Source organism: Malus sylvestris, chromosome 11 (assembly GCF_916048215.2).
Source record: "Malus sylvestris chromosome 11, drMalSylv7.2, whole genome shotgun sequence".
Lineage (NCBI taxonomy): Eukaryota > Viridiplantae > Streptophyta > Magnoliopsida > Rosales > Rosaceae > Malus > Malus sylvestris.
The window spans coordinates 7,251,051-7,268,574 of record NC_062270.1 but is presented as its reverse complement, the minus strand read 5'-3'; the positions used below and the strand labels follow the sequence as shown (position 1 = coordinate 7,268,574).

Sequence of the window (17,524 nt, the reverse complement as noted above, 5' to 3'; positions counted from 1 at the left end):
CTGCTGTTTTTTATTTTTTAATAATGTGCTGATGAATGCCTTCACTTCTGGGGGGACATTATCGCATCGTTGGACATTTTTTGATGGATCTAATCCACTAAGATGATACTTCAGTCGTGTCACTCCGCCATTCTTCATTACCCGACCACAATATTTGCAAATTGTGCCATGTTTGTTTCCGTCTATTGGGTCTCCATGTTCCCAAGCTGGATCACGTTTACTGGACATCTTAAACGTACCTATATTTATTTTTCATGAAAATTAGACAATTATTTTTTTGATAAAAATAAGAGAACCTAAATAATAAAGTTATTCTACAGAAGAATTAAATACAAAGTAAAGAAAATGATTGTAAAAATTAAGTAATTATACAAATAATATGGAATAATAAAACCTAATATTAATGAATAATAATCCAATTTGATAATAATTCAATTTGTATAATAATAATCCAATTTGATAAAAAAAATCCTAATATAAAACATGGTGATGAATAATAATCCAATTTGATAATAATCCAATTTAATGAATAATCCACCAATTTGATACAAAAATAATCCTAATATAAAACATGGTGATGAATAATAATCCAATTTGATAATAATCCAATTTAATGAATAATCCACCAATTTGATAAAAAAATAATCCTAATATAAAACATGGTGATGAATAATAATCCAATTTGATAATAATAATCCAATTTGATAACAATCCAATTTAATGAATAATCCACCAATTTGATAAAAAAAAATAATCCTAAAATAAAACATGGTGATGAATAATAATCCAATTTGATAATAATCCAATTTAATGAATAATCCACCAATTTGATAATAAAAATAATCCTAAAATAAAACATGGTGATGAATAATAATCCAATTTGATAATAATCCAATTTAATGAATAATCCACCAATTTGATAAAAAAATAATCCTAATATAAAACATGGTGATGAATAATAATCCAATTTGATAATAATCCAATTTAATGAATAATCCACCAATTTGATAAAAAAATAATCCTAATATAAAATATGGTGATGAATAATAATCCAATTTGATGAATAATCCACCAATTTGATAAAAAAAATTCCTAATATAAAAGAATAATAATCCAATTTGATAATAAAAAAACCTAATATTAATGAATAATAATCCAATTTGATAATAAAAAAATCGGGGTTTATTAACTTCAATCCTTTAAGAAGATTGAAATTTAAAATAAACCTGGTGTTAGATTACATATTGATTATAATCCCTTGTGTGTCCTTAATTCAAACTAATTAATGTGCATTTTATTTAATGTCTCCCATTAAATATTTAAATTTATTAATAAACAAATTTTAATTTATTTTTTGACCAAAAAAGAGTTTTAATTTATTAATTTTATTTAGCATTCTTCAAACTTGAAGGACTCAAATAATGTACCTAAATGTTAGTACCGAAATATGTGTACTGGAATATATTATATTGAACTAATGTATTTAAATGTTAGTACTGAAATGTATGTACCGAAATATATGCACCAAATGTATTATATTAAATTAATGTATTTAAATGTGTGTACCGAAATGTATGCACTGAAATGTATTATATTGAATTAATGTACCTAAATGTTTATACCTAAATCTATGCACCGAAATGTGTGTACCTAAATCTATGCACCGAAATGTATTATAATGAATTCAATGTACCTAAATGAAGAAGACAAAGTACATCGAAATATATTGTATAATAAAAATTAGTTTATCTAAATGTTTACAACAAAATATATTACGATAAATGAAATAAAATGAAAATTATAATGAAATAAAATTAATATATTAAAAATTAAGAAGAAAAAGAGAAATAATTAAAAAATCAAAATATAATTAATAAATGAGGTTATTTATGTATCAAGGGATTAAAATTAGATTTTGATCTTACTCATGGTTTTAATCTAAAAGTCTTCTTTGTCAAGGATTAAAATGAAGTTTTCTATAAAAAAAAATCTAATATTAAAGAATAATAATCCAATTTGATAATAAAAAAAACCTAATATTAATGAATAATAATCCAATTTAATAATGAAGCTGGTAAGGGAAATAAAATGATAAATAATATTAAACATATTAAAATTATCCTAGGGAATAATTATACAACATTACTTAATTACTTAAAACAATTAACATTAACATTACTTAATTACTTACAAAAATTAACATGCAAGTATTAATTACTTAAAAAGATTAACATACGAGTCCACACAAATTTATTTGTTGTTGTATAAATTACAATAATATAAATTTAAGTTTGTAAACTTACCTTAAATATGGAAGCCTTTGTGTTCAAGCTTTGGAATGGATCTGGAATGACTTTGAAAATGGTAATGAAAATAAAATAATAAATAACATTAAACATATTAAAATTATCCTAGGGAATAATTATACAACATTACTTAATTACTTAAAAAATTAACATGTAATTGTTAACATTACTTAATTACTTACAAAAATTAACATGCAAGTATTAATTACTTAAAAAAATTAACATACGAGTCCACACAAATTTATTTGTTGTTGTATAAATTACAATAATATAAATTTAAGTTTGTAAACTTACCTTAAATATGGAAGCCTTTGTGTTGCTTGGCTTTGGAAAGGATCTGGAATGGTTTTGAAAATGGTATGGGAAGAAGAAGAAACGAAAATTCTGTGAATGCCTCTGATACTCCACTGGATGAAAGAATGTAAGTATATAACAGACATTGACACTGTTTTGCATGTGAAAGACTCTTACTGACTGTCACACGATTTCATTATGAAAGCAGTATTATTTGTTGTCCATGTTCTGAAATTGCAAAAAGTTCTTTGGATCATTGGATCAGAGAGCTAGACATAGGTTTGGAATGATTTGGTTTTGAATAATTTGGAGCATTGGATGCTTTTTTTTTCTTACACGCCACCACTCAGATAGTCAAAAAGACTGAAGAACTCACACTCCACCACACACACACTTCGAGACCCCCCACACCACACCACACACGCACACCACACACGTACACCACACACGGAGCTCAGTCTCTCTGTCGATCATTCATTTCCCACTACCATATTCTCGAATCCTCTCAATCTCTCTCTTCTCTCTCTCTGAGGTCTGAGCCTTCGTTCTCACTGAGAACTTCTCAGTCTTCTCCCTCCCTTCCCCTTTCTCAAGTTCTTCCACACACACATAGAGACATCATCTCTCGAATCTCGATCCTCCTCGTCCGTGTCTCCGTGTCTCCCTGTCTCCCTCTGCTCCTCCCATCTCACCCACCCTAAACCCAGCCGTCGACACCACTCGATAACCGCCTTCTAAACCACCTTGATCCATGGAGATCGACCGGAAATCATCGTAGTCCCAGCCGTCGACACCACTGAGGAGCACGACGTTGTCCCAGCCGTCTTGGATTCGTGAGGAAGATGATGTTCCCAGGCTCTTACTTCTCTTCTTCTCGGCTTTTACTTTAAATTTTTGTACAGATTTCAATTTTTCTGCATGTTGCACCTTTGTTGTACTGAAATTGATTTTAGGGATTTAGGAATTAGGGTTTCTATTTTTGTACAGATTGCGATTTTTCTGCATGTTGCTTGATTTTTGTACTGAAATCGATTTTAGGGATTTAGGAATTAGGGATTCAGTTCATTTGCTTTGAATTCGAATTTGGGGATTTATGGATTCGGTTCATTTGCTTTGATTTTTGTACTGAAATCGTTCTTCTCGGCTTGTAAATTACAATTTTTGTACAGATTTTCTGCATGTTGATTTTTGTACTGAAATCGATTTTAGGGAATCTTGTATTGTAGATTCAGTTCATTTGCTTTGAATTAGAATTTGGGGATTTAGGGGTTCGAATTATTTGCTCCGGCTGTGTTCTCCGATGAGTCCATACCAAATATCGCGATAGTTTCGAAAATATCGCGATATTATCGACAATATTGCGATATTCTGCCGAAAACAAGTTGGATAGTTAATAAAATATCGGGGTCCCAAAAAAACGATAATATCGGCGATATTTCGCCGATATTATCGATATTTTCTTCACTGCTTAGGAGTGAAAAGGTAGAGTAAAATATTGTTAGCCAGTGAAAGAGAGAATCTAAGAGTGGAGGAGGAACTATTTTGCGATTCATACGTGTAATCCTAGCTTAGGAGTCACACTAATCTTCTCTGTATCGTTCTATTTTTATGAGATGCACGTGAAGGAGATTTCATGGTGGTTTGCTCGCAACGAATTTAAGAGAACATTGATGCTCGAACGATGAAGATTTTGGTTGTCAAATTGGGCTCTTATTTGCTACGGAGTTCAAGTTTCAATTTAATGTTTTGGAGGGAGACACAAAATGGGTGATTGATTAATTACGATCTCTAACGAAATCCAACACAAAGGAGCTTGATGGCGTGACCAATGCTCCAAAACTTCATAATTTTAAGATAAAATCCAATTGTAGTATGAAAAAAATTCACATTGGGGTATTTTGGATGCTGGAATCGGAACATTCGGTTCACTAAAACGACACTTATATAAGAAAAAGACAAGGATTGAGCTTTCCAAATTCGGTTCACTAAAACGACACTTATATAAGAAAAAGACAAGAATCGGAACATGCTGGTATTTTGGATGCCATATTGCAAAATCCAGCAAATCATGGTGGGCTCTGTCAGTTTACCTTTATTTTTCATTTCTATTTCAAATTATTTTATTTATTTTTCTTTTCATTTTGTTTCTTTTTATTTAGATGTGTATTAAAAGTAAAATTAATGGTATTTTTTTTATTTGTAATTTGTAAGTGAAAAAATTTATATTCGATTATCATCAAATACGAATTTGAATTATATTACTTCTAGTCACAATTATCATTAAAACGTATTCCATCTCATCTCACATACCAAAATCAATTTTGGTGATAGATAATATCGTATATTCCATAAAAAAAAGGAGAAATTAGGTTCTCATCCTTTTTTTTTCCTACTTCTTTGATTAAAACCTTATTCCTTTTCATTTTTTTATCAAGGTCCTTGGTATTAATAACATCATTAATTATTTTAATAATAAAATATTTTTTATTTCTAAATATATTCACTTAATGTTAAAAACGTTACAATTAATATATTTATATTTATGGCTAAATTTTTTATCATATATTTTTATATTTAGTTTGTACCATTTTTTAATTTCCAACCTTTTCTTAATTTTTACCAATTTTCTTTTCAGTTTTAATTTGTACCCATATATTTTTTTTTTTGCCCATATTTTATAAAGTTTTATTTGTATTTGTACCCATATTTTTTTATTTATTTGTACCCATTTTTAATTTTGCTAAATATACCCATGCTAATTATATGTACCATTCATGTAATTTTTTTTCAAATTTTTAATCTTAAAATGTACTCATTCTTAAATATACCAATTTGTTATATGTAAAATGTACCATTTTTTTATATAAAATATATTCAATATTTTTTTTTCTAATCCATTTTTAAACTTATATGGGTACATTCTTTTTTCTTTGATTTGAGAATGTATCCATGTTAAGTTTAATCGAATAAATTTACTAATTTTATCAAACCTAATATCTTTTTTTTTTTTTTTTTTTTATGATTTTGAAGAATGTACCCATGTTTTGATACACTAATTTGTTGGTTAATTTTTTATGAATGTACCCATGTTTGTACACACACACATAATAGTATGTTTATATTTTAATATTTTTAATCCCACAAATTATGGTTTTTTATTTAAAATGTCATTAATATAAACAACTATAAATTTCCATTTTTAATTTAAAAAAATATAGTAACGTACATAAAAATAAATTATCACATTAATGTCAGGGATTTGGATCAAAAATTGAAAACCAACAAGGTTTTAATCAAAGAATATTGATAGTTAGATACCGCATCTAAAAGTCATCCTAAAAAAAAATACGGAAAAGAATTAAGATGTAAAAAGTGGGAGAAACCCATCTCTCCTCCCGTATCCTCTCTCCTCCTCATCTTTTGAGCCGCAACAGGAGCCCCATTAAACAGCAAGCCGACGACTGCCGAGTGCCGGCGCAACAGCTCTGTCGTCCACGGGTCACCAAAGGCTCTCAAACGACACATCCAGAATGCTCTTACCGTCCTTTATCCAATCCCAAGTTAGTTTCTATAAATTCGTAGGCGATTTTCCTCAACTTCAAATTTAAGAAACGGTGACCCAGGGTTTTCCGGCCAACTTCCGGCCATATCGCCGGAATTGGAGCTCAACCCAAGTGGTAGAAATGATCCTCTTCTCGTGGGCTGTTCTCCAATGTAAGTTATTTTTCTAAAATCTCAACTTTCAGTTTTGGGATTGATTTTTTATTTCGAATTTTTATTCGATATTCTGTATGAATGTCGGAGATGAGAATTCTGGTATTGCACTCTGTAGTTGAAGCATGTCTATAACATGATGTGGGATTGAACTCTGTAGAACCTTGTATTGTTTTGAAATAGCAATGAATGAACTCTTTTGCATAGGTATTATAAAATTCATGGAAAGAATGTGAAAATGTGTTAGGAAATTAGAAAATGGGGCCAAAATCATGTTATGATGAACTCAAATATCAGCCCAAAACCCAAAATTCAATCCCGACCCATCCTGATATCGAAAACATTTTGTGAATCCCGAAAATTAGGAATACCGAAATTTTGATTTGAGATTGGTTTTCAAATTCTCGTTTTGAAAATTTTCGATTTGGGATTCGAAATTCCATTTTCAGTTTGGAACCCCATACAGAGCCACCCCTACACACACTAATTTACTAATTCTAATTCAAAGTCTTTTACAAGTCTTGCTTGTGTTTTGTCTCCATCTGTGTGTGTCTGACTGCGAGTGTCCCACAACTGGCAGCCTTAAAAGATTGCAAGTCTTTAATTGTGATCCTTGAAATATATCTGTGATCGGAGCAGTCTGCCCCCACCACCCTCCTCATAATTTGCTTCGGAACTCCTTCCCCTCTCCCTCTCTCGTTCAGCAAAGCCATTGCTTGAAACTGACACACAAATAAAGACAGTGATCAAGGGAGGAGGGAGACATTGATATTTTGATTGAGGATAGAGAAAAAACATCTCCACCTGCTCTATAACCCCACCATGTTTGATCTCTGAATGCCGCAACTTTAACACTTCACCATTTCATGCCATTTGTCTTTCTGGGTTTCACGAATGTCAGCTCCCGAGACAATCCACCACCGCCGTTTGGCCACCGGAGGCAGTGGCGCGTCGGACTCAGATGGCTCTGACGACAGCCAGTGCTGTTCAGTGGAGAGAGTGGGGTTTCGGAGGTGAAGAAGGTGGTGCATTTGAGTAAAGTTGAGAGAAATTGCAGGAATGACTTGGGTTTGGAGGGAGGTGGTGGGACCGACCGACCCTGCCTCTGGGTCCCGATTGACTTGGGGTGTTCTTGCAAGGGGGATTTGGGTGCTGCTCATAAGCAATGTGCTGAGACTAAGTTCAAGATCAAGGGAGATACTTGAGTACAAAATTTTTCAGATTTAATTTATTATTTTCTTTGACTTTTGGTGTCTCTGCTTGAAATTATGAACACCCATTTGCTGGATTGTGAATGTTTGTTATGCTTGCGTGTTTAATGATAGTCCGAAAACTTTAGGATTATGTTTTGTTCTGTTTCTGCCTTGAAGTGCAAGCACATGGATGTAATTGGTTTCCGGAGTCGCTCTTTCACTTTTGATGTGGCATTTACATTAGTGGAAAGTGCGAGGTCCAATGCAAGCTAAAGGAAGTGTGTCTGTATACAAGAATTGAGCTCCTACGTTGAAAATGTTTAAATTATGCATATGGATTAGTAAATGATGATAAGCATTTTCATTCTTTGGTTCCGTCACAAGTTTATTTCGTTTATACATTTGGAAGATTTTCTATACTCGAAGGATGATAATTTGGTAAAGTTCTTAGGACCTTGCACGCTATACCCTCTGCAAAGGAAATATCTAAACTTAGGCTACAGGAAATATAATCTAGGTAAGCTGCATCACATGATATTACAATGACGTACATACATCATAGATGGATTGGTGAAGACTTGCTGGGTTGGTAACCAGGATGAGGAGAAGATATGCAAGAACAGCAAGCAAGTTCAAATTTCATTTTACTCATCATGGTAAGGAAATGGAATGATATCTTGACGACATGACTTTTTCCCAGAAACAGAAATAGAAGATGGCCTTTGAAATCACTTATAGTGATTGTATAGCATTCTTTTCTATATTTTTGATATTTGTATGCTCTTGGTTACACTTCATTATGTTTGTTCAAAATCCTCATGGTATGTTTCTTCATTGTGTTGTGTTATGGTTGCAATTACTTGTCTTGCCTGACTGACATGTTATTTCTGCCTATGTATTTTTCTTTCTTACCTCAATCTGGTCTTGTTTTCGCATGAAGTTTATTTTCGTCCACCGGTCACCAACGGCCGTGAAATTACATATCCAGACTCCTCTTTCCGTCCTCTTTCCAACTCCCAAGTTAGTTTCTACAGATTCGTAGCCAAGTTTCCTGAATTTCAGATCAAAGAAACGGTGACCGTGGTTTTCCTGCCAGTATTCTTGACCCAAGAGGTATAAATGATCCTGTCCCGGTGGGCTGTCCTCCGATGTAAGTTCTTTTCCAAAATTTCAACTTTCAGTTTTGGGATCGATTCTTGATTTCAAATTTTTATTTGATTTGTGTTAATTGTTCTAAGAGGTCGCACTTGGTGCGATGGCAAGTGCCTTCGCCCATGAGTGGTAGGTCTCGGGTTCGAGACTTGGGAGCAGCCTCTCTATAAATGGAGGTAAGGCTAGCCGACATTCACCTCTCCCAGACCCTGCGTAAAGCGGGAGCCTTGTGCACTGGGTACGACCTTTTTGTGTTAATTGTTCCATCTGTGATATTTTTGGAGCCCCTAGATTGAACTCTTTTGCATAGGTATTATAAAATTCATGGAAAGAATGTGAAAATGTGGTAGGAAATTAGAAAATGGGGGCCAAAATCATGTTATGATGAAGGCAATTGCGTAGCCTGATTCCGTGTTTATTCATAATGCTTGTAGTTTGAGTGTTTGCAAGTTTGAGTAGTGTAAAGTTTTTCTTGTTTTAATCTTATTCATTTATTTTTACATAAGCATTTCTCATTTCTTCGGGCAAATAAACAAACATTAATAATGCGAACTTAGATACAAACAGTAACAATTGCACTCGAAATTTATTATACATGCATAAAATAAGCAACACAAATAGTATTTTTGGAATGAAAGTCTGGTGCAACAAATGACATTTTATTGGTTTGTACATATGAGATAGTAAACGAATTGTTGAAGCCACAACCTTCTTTGAATTGTTGTCCTGCATGCATTGGAGAATATTAGAAATCACTGAAACTCAAATAAGTTGAAACGGTTATGCTTATTGTATATGTGTTTCCAAAAATAGCAGTTTTTACTAAACCTAGAAGTTGAAGATGGAGACATGTTAACCTTTGTGCTTGATCAATTAATTGTGTTCGTCCTCCCTGTCGATTTCATCATCTTCACCCTTCCTGTGTTAGAAATAAAAGACAGAAGTTTTCTTGAGATATAATTGAGTTTTCAAAAGAAGAAAAACATATCTAAATACACTTTAGTGTGCACATACGCACATTACATATATACATATATATATATATATGTGTGTGTGTGTGTGTGTGTGTATATAGTTGTTGACTAAGTTTTGATTACACTTTCGTCAAACTAAATCTGAACTGTTGATTATGCTTTGCCTAAATTTGTTGTCGAAATTTTTGTGGTGTTTGCCATAAATGATTGGAAATTAAAAACCTTATATTAAAGCATACCCTGTGACGTAAATATTCCTTAGAGTGGCATTGAGGTCCCCCTTCCATTCAGCCACTCCCAACTCGGTGAGTACTTGCAATCGGGGATGTGTGGCAATAGGCTTTGGAGCTAATAGGCTTAAGTTTTGCACATTAATAACCTTCAATAACTCCAAAGACGGCAACTTCAAAGTATAAGCTTCACCACAAAAATACTTGAGTTTTGGCAGACTTGCAAGCTTGATGGACTTCACTTTAGGTAATGTAATTGTTTCATCAGTTTCTTCTTCTGCGGCAACGATTTCTTCCATCTGCTCACACTTCTGAACTTCTATGTCCTCTATACTCACAAGAAGTTTGATTATGGACGATGAAAACAAGTATTTCAACTGGTCGCAACAATCGACCCGCAGCGATTTCAAGTTTCCAAAGCTGCTTCCTGTCAACATCGGTTGTGAACTACCCGTCTCCCAAACACGCGTTAAACCTGGCAATCTATCTAACCACAAGGAACTCAATTTATTGAATGCTTCAACGGAGTGACTACTTTCTTCAAGCCTCGGTCCCTTTAGTTGGAAAATCACTTCCATCGAATTACAGTTACTTACAGTAAGATTTTCGAGATTATCATCATCATTTGAGTCCTCAAGATTAGTTGGTGTAACCTAGAAAATTAAACACGATCAACAAGATGATACAATACTAATTAAAAGTTGTACTTATAGAGGTTAATTGAACCTGATTTAAAAGCTTACCTCCTGGTTAATTGGACGTGGCAATATTTCAATGGGGCGGTGGGCGTTTGGTCTTGAACATGGTGCGCATCCACATCCAGCACGTGTTGGAGAAGTGCTGAAATCATGACTTGTTGAATCCTTCTTCAAGTTATTCTCCAACTTCTTTCTTTGTGGAATTACAGCACCCAATGTCTTCAAATTTTCACATCTTTTCACGTGCATTTTTTTTGTGGATGACCATAGAAATGTAAATCCCTCTGGACAAAGACTTGTGAGACGAGGCAGGTCTTCTAGTTCAAATGTGTTCAGTTTCGGAAACAAAATCATGTATGTTGTCGCCTCTTCTTCATTTTCCTCTGTGATTCTGACTATAGTTTCCATGTTCGGACATCTAGATATCTTTACCTCTTCAAGATTTTTAAGTTCTCGGGCAATTAAATGCGAGAACACATATTTTAGACCAAAATATATACTTACTTCCAAATATCTCAAATTTCGGAAGCCCTGAAATCCAGACGGAATGTTTTTCCACAAGTGTGTAAATGAACCACCGAATATCTTCAACTTACGTAACTGAGGAAATGTTGGAGCTGTCTGGCCATGGGTTTTCAGATCAAATAGCACGCCTTCAAACTGCATAAATTCCAAACGTACATCTTCTAAACTTGGAAACCATGAAATGCACTTTGATGGAAATATTGCTTTTTCAAATATGCCTGCAGATTGATGCTCAACCCTTGCCGTTGTTTCCTGAAAAAGAAAAATCATTATCAGTTAAACAATTTCAAATTTCCACATATCGGTTGCCTCCTCATATCATAGAGATTGGAGAGTGGGACATACCTCTTGGTTGGAGTACAGCTTCTTGGCTTGGAAGAAACCAACAAACCTCGGTAGAACCGAGAGACTCAAATTGGTTAATTTATGGAAAGATATCATATCGGCTTCCTCCTCATGTTCCCTCCCCTGCATCGACACAATTTCTTCCATTTGAAAACATCCAACAATGCTTAAATCAGTGAGGACAGAGAAAAACCCACTTGTTCCATTTGCAAGATACTTGATATTTGGACAAAATTGAAGATTCAAATCTTTCAAATCTTGAAATCCTTCTTGGTCTAAATCAGTGAGGACAGATAAATTCTTAACCGCCGACAAATACAATTTTTTAGATTTTTTCAACAAAAGTCTGACTGCTTGACTCTCCTCCAACTCCCTTGCATCACTTTTTTCAATCATCAAACAATTTTCGAATGCATAAGTTGTCCTAAAAAATTCTTTGACTGCTTCTGTCCATCTTGCAAGGCATATACCGAATCTTATTGTTGGGCTTTTCAAGACTATGTCTTTTGGCAACAAGTGGATGACACTGGGTATATTTATGGATAGAACCTTCAAATGATGAGACAGAGACATCACCTCAGAAATGCTTGCCATCCCCTTATCTTCTCTTCCTGTTCCAATTTCCCATTTATCAAAGCTATTAAGCATATACAACTCTTCAAGTCTACATAAGCTGGAGAAGATACCATGTGGAATCACCTCAAGATTCCTGCAGTTTGTCGTATCTAACAACCTTAACTGTTTAAGTCGTCCAATTTCCCTCGGCAACTCTCGCATGGAATCACATTCCCGAAAGCTGAGGATTTCTAAATTCTCCAAACTCCCAATAACATCAGTAGACATGCCATCAAATTTAGACCCATTTAGGGTCAAGGTCCGCAGGTTCTTCAGTAATCCTAGTGAGCTTGATGAGCCTCGGTTTTTCATTTGCACCAAAGCTAAAACCTTCAGTTCTTTCATCGCCTTACAAATGTTGTCCATGCTACCTTCTGAAAAAAGTCCTTCCATCGTCTGTAGAAGCTCAAGTTTTGGGCATTTCAAACCATCTTGAATCTCCAAATCGCCAACAAGTGAGATTGTAGTGTAATGGTCATATGTAGCTAAATTTGGCCACCCTTTATTTTCAGCATCACTTCTTATCAAAAATCCATGTGGATCTCTTGAAGCAATCCATATGGCAACATCGCGAACTACGTCATGCATTTTTGTAGCCTCACTCTTGCCACTATCTAGCAACAAAAACCTTCTTTTTAGTTGGCCAACTAGGGGTGGATTTTTTTGCCAAATTGCCATGCCAACCGAATTGCCAACCGTGCCATACCGATTTTGTGCCAAATTTTTTGTACCAATCGATAATGGTACGGTATTGTACCGTACCGAAATTTCATGGTACGGTATTGGTAATGGATACCATTACCACGGTATTACCGTACCATACCGAAAATACAATATAATTTATATTTTATAATTTATATAATACATAATTATATAACACATATTTATAATATTCCAATAATTTGAAAATAAAACTCTACTTATATTAGCATTGTTGTTGGTGACTTTGATCTCTTAAAATTGTGGAAATCAAACACAAAAGAGTTCCTAATTCTTTCACAAATAGCCAAAATATCTTTGTAATCCCCACTTCTACTGTTGCTAGTGAAAATGCATTTAGTCTAGGGAGGAGGGTTGTGAACCCTTTTAGGGTATCCTTGACTCCTAAAATAATTGAGGCACTAGTGTGTACTAGTGGTTGGCTTAGGGCAAGTGAAGTAAACTTCTACAAGGACCAACGGAAGATATGCTTCAATTTTACAAGGAAATAGAAGAAGAGAAAACAAGAAAGATATGCTTTAATTTTTTTAGTAAATTTGTTATTAAATGGTTTTCACCTTTAATTCTTCTTACTACTAATTAATATGTTTTCTTTGTTTGTAATGTAAGTTTGACACAAACTCAATCTTCTACAAGTTCAATGCCTCCTCCAAAAACTTCGACATCTCAAGCTTGAATAACTGATCAATGAATTCTCCTTTTTGAAGTTTACTTCCAATTTTCATTTGGTTTGAAACTTTAATTTCTATTTGGATTGTTAACTTCTATTTGTTTTGGTTCGTAACTTTTATTTGGATTGTAAGCTTAATTTTCATGATGAATCTTGATGCTTCATTTGAATTATTATGTGTGTGAATTGTGAATGATGAATAATAGATGAATTTAATCTATAATGTATGAGATAAAGGTACAAAAAAAAAAAGTTTTGCCCTTGAATTGGGTTAAAAAAACAAAAACATATTTTGTCCCAAAACAAAATGGCAATTACCATTGCCATACCATGCCAACCAAACTTTTGGCAATACCGAACTTCGGTATACCGAAAGTTTGGTACGGTAATGGTAATAGATTTTACCAAACCGAAAGTTTGGTACGGTAATTGGTACAAGGGTTTTGGTACGGTAACCGTACCGAACCCACCCCTATGGCCAACCAAAGAATGCACTCTATTTCTTGCATCTTCCAAAGTAAAGCTGCTGCTAAAATATCCTCGACCCCACCCGTATCGAACCAAATACTCAATTGGAATATCATAGTCTTCTGGAAATAAACAACAAAGTAAAAGACATAACCTGGCTTCATCACTCTCCAATCTATCATAACTCCATTTTATGCTAGAATAAACTTTGTCATTCACTCCAGGGATGTTCACTGGGGTAGAAGTTCGCAACTGATTAAGGGCATCATCCCATTCACGCTTGTTTTTCTTTTCTAGGGCTTTTCCAACAGTTACAATTGCAATAGGTAAACCTCCACATTCATGCACGACCTCTTTTGCAATGGAACGTAAATCAGGATCATTGAAGGATTCACCTACCATTTCTCGAAAGAGCTCCTGTGATTCTTCTGTTGTTAAAGTCGGGACTGCAATAATTTTTTGACTTCCCATCCTGTTGCAGACTTCCCAATCTCGTGATGTCAACAAAACTTTGCACCCCTTATGAGCATATCCAGAAGGGAGTCCTATAGCCTCAAAATCAGGCTCTGTCCAGACATCATCTAATACAATCAGGATCCTCTTTATTTCCATGAGTCTCCCATGTAGCTTTAGTGCTATTCCGGGCTCAGATTCCTCCTCAAATTTCAAACCTATTTTGTATGCAATTTCCGACTGGATCATCCTAATACTTGGACTTTGAGACACATTTGCCATTACAATTTTATCAAACAAGTCTAGTTTTGCCAATCTTACGATGATTTCTTTCACCATTGTGGTTTTACCCACATCCCCCATTCCACAAATCCCGATCATTCGTACTTGTTCCCTCTTCAAACCCTCTATCACCTCATTCATGTATGCCATTCTGGACTTGAAATCCTTAAAACCTTTCTTGAATGTTGACCATATCTCTCGTGGAGGTGCAGGATGGGCCACATTTTCAAATGCTCCTTCGTTTTGGAGCTGAAGAACATGTTGTGTAATCTTATAGGCTCTCCGACTCAAGCTCCATCGGTACACACATCGCCTTTTCTTGTTAATTTCATCCTCAAACTGAAACATTTTTTTGACCATGTCGTCGTTCACATTCTTTAGCCAACTCTGAACATCAGGTTTGATGATTTCACCATTCCTTTTGGCAGCATCTACCAATCCCTGCACTCCATCTTTCTTGTCAAAAAGCTTTTTTATCTCACCCTTAAGACTTTCAAGGTTGGAATGGTAATTAATCAAATAGCCAAACTCTGTTCCTATTGGTGTGACCAAGCACTCTCCAATTTTTGAGGCAATTGCAATTATAATTTCCATTTCCTTTTGAAATCAAAGACAACGGCCGGAATGCTTCTCCTTGTTGGTGGCTTTTGTAAGTCCCGCGCTCAGTGCTCTGATGCCTAAACCAAAGAAGCACCCCAACACAACATTAATAATCATATATTTTTGTCCTGTTTAAATCTAAGTTGTATTATCACTTAGTATTACGATTTAGTGATATTTTTATTTACTTGTAAGTAAGAAATCTTATGTTCGATTCTCACCAAAAACGAATTTGAACCATATTATTGTAAGCTCATTATAAGGCTTACACAATACATCAAGCAACGCGATATATCGGGTTTTTTCAATTCTTTTATTTCTTTATATTTTTGTTTTATTGTTTTCTCATTCATCCTTATCCCATTACCATAGACCCCACACCTCCTCTAGTTTTTATTTTTTATTTTTTTTATTTTTTTTATTTTTTCCAGCAGCCCTCATGGTTCGTTTCAAAATTCAAGCCTCCTCCCTCCATCGCCCACTGTTTATGATAGTTTTGAGCCCAGCCAGAAAACTTATCTATTTTTTTCTCTATCTTTATCTTTTGTTTGAGTTTTGTGTAGATCTTTGTTAGTTTTCCTCTATGACACATACGTAAGGCTTAAGCATCACGTAGTTCAAACCCGAAACCATATGAAACCTTGCCACAAAGTCCCACCTGATGCCTATCAAATTATCTCTTTGTTATAATTTCTTCGTAAAAAATATTTTTTTTCTCCTAAAATTAAAATATAATTTTACCTTCAAGATAATGAAAATGGTGGATGTTTATATTTTAAAATTATTATGTATACATTTTAGTGAGAGAATTATTTTGTATATATCGTTGATTGGTACGTTTAGTTTTAGTGTTGGTACGTTTAATTCTAGTTTATGGTACGTTTTATTTTAGTTTTGGTTATTTTAGTTTTAATTTTTGGCACATATCATTGGTTGATAACTTAATAATATGTGTCTTTGTTTTGGATTAATAAAAATAATAAATTTGGTTTGAAGAAGGCTAGATTTCGGAGCTACTTTTTGAATAAATTGGTGGATCAATGGCACTTCATGGAATTTTGAATTTCAAAAAGAAGGACATTTTAGAAAACATGGCACCAAAATTGTAGAAAATAGTTTAATAAAAAAGTCTAAATGCTAGGGATGTTGCACCTAGATCAAAATTCCCCTTACTTATATCTATATATTTGAAATAATTGTAAATTAAATCTTGAACCAATTCACATTCTTCATCTTTAAGTAGGTACTTTAATCTACATAAAATTATTTCCCCATATCTATATGTGAAATGTAGGTCAAATAAATTTGAACCAAATCACATCCTTTATGTTGTAGGTAAATTATTTTGCATGTATTATTACATACATTAAGCACATTTTATTGTTATTATATATGTGTAGTAAAATAATTTACCCATATTTATATAGAATATAATTAAATAATTTTGAAAAAAAAAATAACATTCTTATATTTTGTTGGTAACTAATGCTCCCATATTTTGAAAACGGAAAAATTAAACCAAAAAAAAATCCTAATTTATGCAAATTTGAAAAGCAACTAGGGAATTTAAAAAGGAAAAAAAATAAAATAAAACATATGAAAACCGTAGAATCATATACTTTTATTATTAATATGCAATGAAATCATGATATTAAAATTTGTTTTTAATCTGACATAAGTTACTAGGGATATTTTAAACATCTAAAAATACAAAATTGTGTGAAGTCAAAACCTATTCAATAAAATTGTTGAGCTAGATCCTGAAATAGAATATCTGGTGGGCACTAGATTATAAAACTAACATTTTAGTTTCTTAGTCAAGCAGGATAAAAACAAATGCCTAAAACAACAAATATTGGACAGAAATAGAGTTTTCGAGAAGTACTACATACCTGTATTGTAAATCAACGCAATGTAATTGTCCAACAGAGTAAAATTGAAATTTTGAAATCTATGCCTTGTTCAGCAACAAATCATATGTCTATACTGGTAGTGGTGCTTCACAAATTTGCAAGAAAATTTGAATGTTGAATGTTAGCATGCACAAGGAGGAAAGATGATGCACATCAATGCAAATATATGAACAGATAACTTCAATGGGGAAGAGTTAATAAGAGCTTTCTAACAATATAAATAGGAGAAGTGAAAAAAAATATATATGTAAAAAACCCAAAGGCCCTTTTTTTTCTTCTCAAGAGGTAAAGTCAATGAGTTTTTGTTAGGAAAATATACTATGATGAGTTTTAGTTAAAGAAAATTGAATTTCAATGGGTAAAGTTATATTT

At 33.4% G+C, this 17,524-nt stretch overlaps 2 protein-coding genes and 1 long non-coding RNA gene across 6 annotated transcripts in view; 1 reads left to right on the top strand and 2 right to left on the bottom strand.

Moving 5' to 3' along the window:
- The window catches only part of LOC126589098 (probable disease resistance protein At4g27220), a 52,719-nt gene extending 37,641 nt beyond the window's left edge, over positions 1-15,078 (bottom strand). The window contains exon 1 of the mRNA XM_050254300.1: positions 14,986-15,078. The gene's annotated coding sequence lies outside the window, so the exon portion shown is untranslated. The remainder of the gene's footprint in view (positions 1-14,985) is intronic.
- Positions 5,949-9,972, top strand: LOC126589175 (uncharacterized). Of its 4 annotated transcripts, XR_007611734.1 has the most exons (4): positions 5,949-6,314; positions 8,448-8,657; positions 8,746-9,438; positions 9,476-9,619. It is a non-coding gene; the product is annotated as an uncharacterized LOC126589175 (long non-coding RNA). The 4 variants fall into 4 exon arrangements; XR_007611736.1 differs by lacking the exons at positions 8,746-9,438; positions 9,476-9,619 and adding an exon at positions 9,896-9,972 and having other exon boundaries at positions 5,952-6,314; XR_007611735.1 differs by lacking the exon at positions 9,476-9,619 and having other exon boundaries at positions 5,952-6,314; positions 8,771-9,164.
- The window catches only part of LOC126589168 (disease resistance protein At4g27190-like), a 58,597-nt gene continuing 50,290 nt past the window's right edge, over positions 9,218-17,524 (bottom strand). The window contains exons 4-9 of the mRNA XM_050254397.1: positions 13,907-15,316; positions 11,432-12,693; positions 10,607-11,338; positions 9,873-10,516; positions 9,517-9,578; positions 9,218-9,385 (exon numbers count right to left, since the gene is read on the bottom strand). Of these exons, the coding sequence (XP_050110354.1) occupies positions 9,533-9,578; positions 9,873-10,516; positions 10,607-11,338; positions 11,432-12,693; positions 13,907-15,233 (4,011 nt within the window). The 5' untranslated portion in view covers positions 15,234-15,316 and the 3' untranslated portion in view covers positions 9,218-9,385; positions 9,517-9,532. The remainder of the gene's footprint in view (positions 9,386-9,516; positions 9,579-9,872; positions 10,517-10,606; positions 11,339-11,431; positions 12,694-13,906; positions 15,317-17,524) is intronic.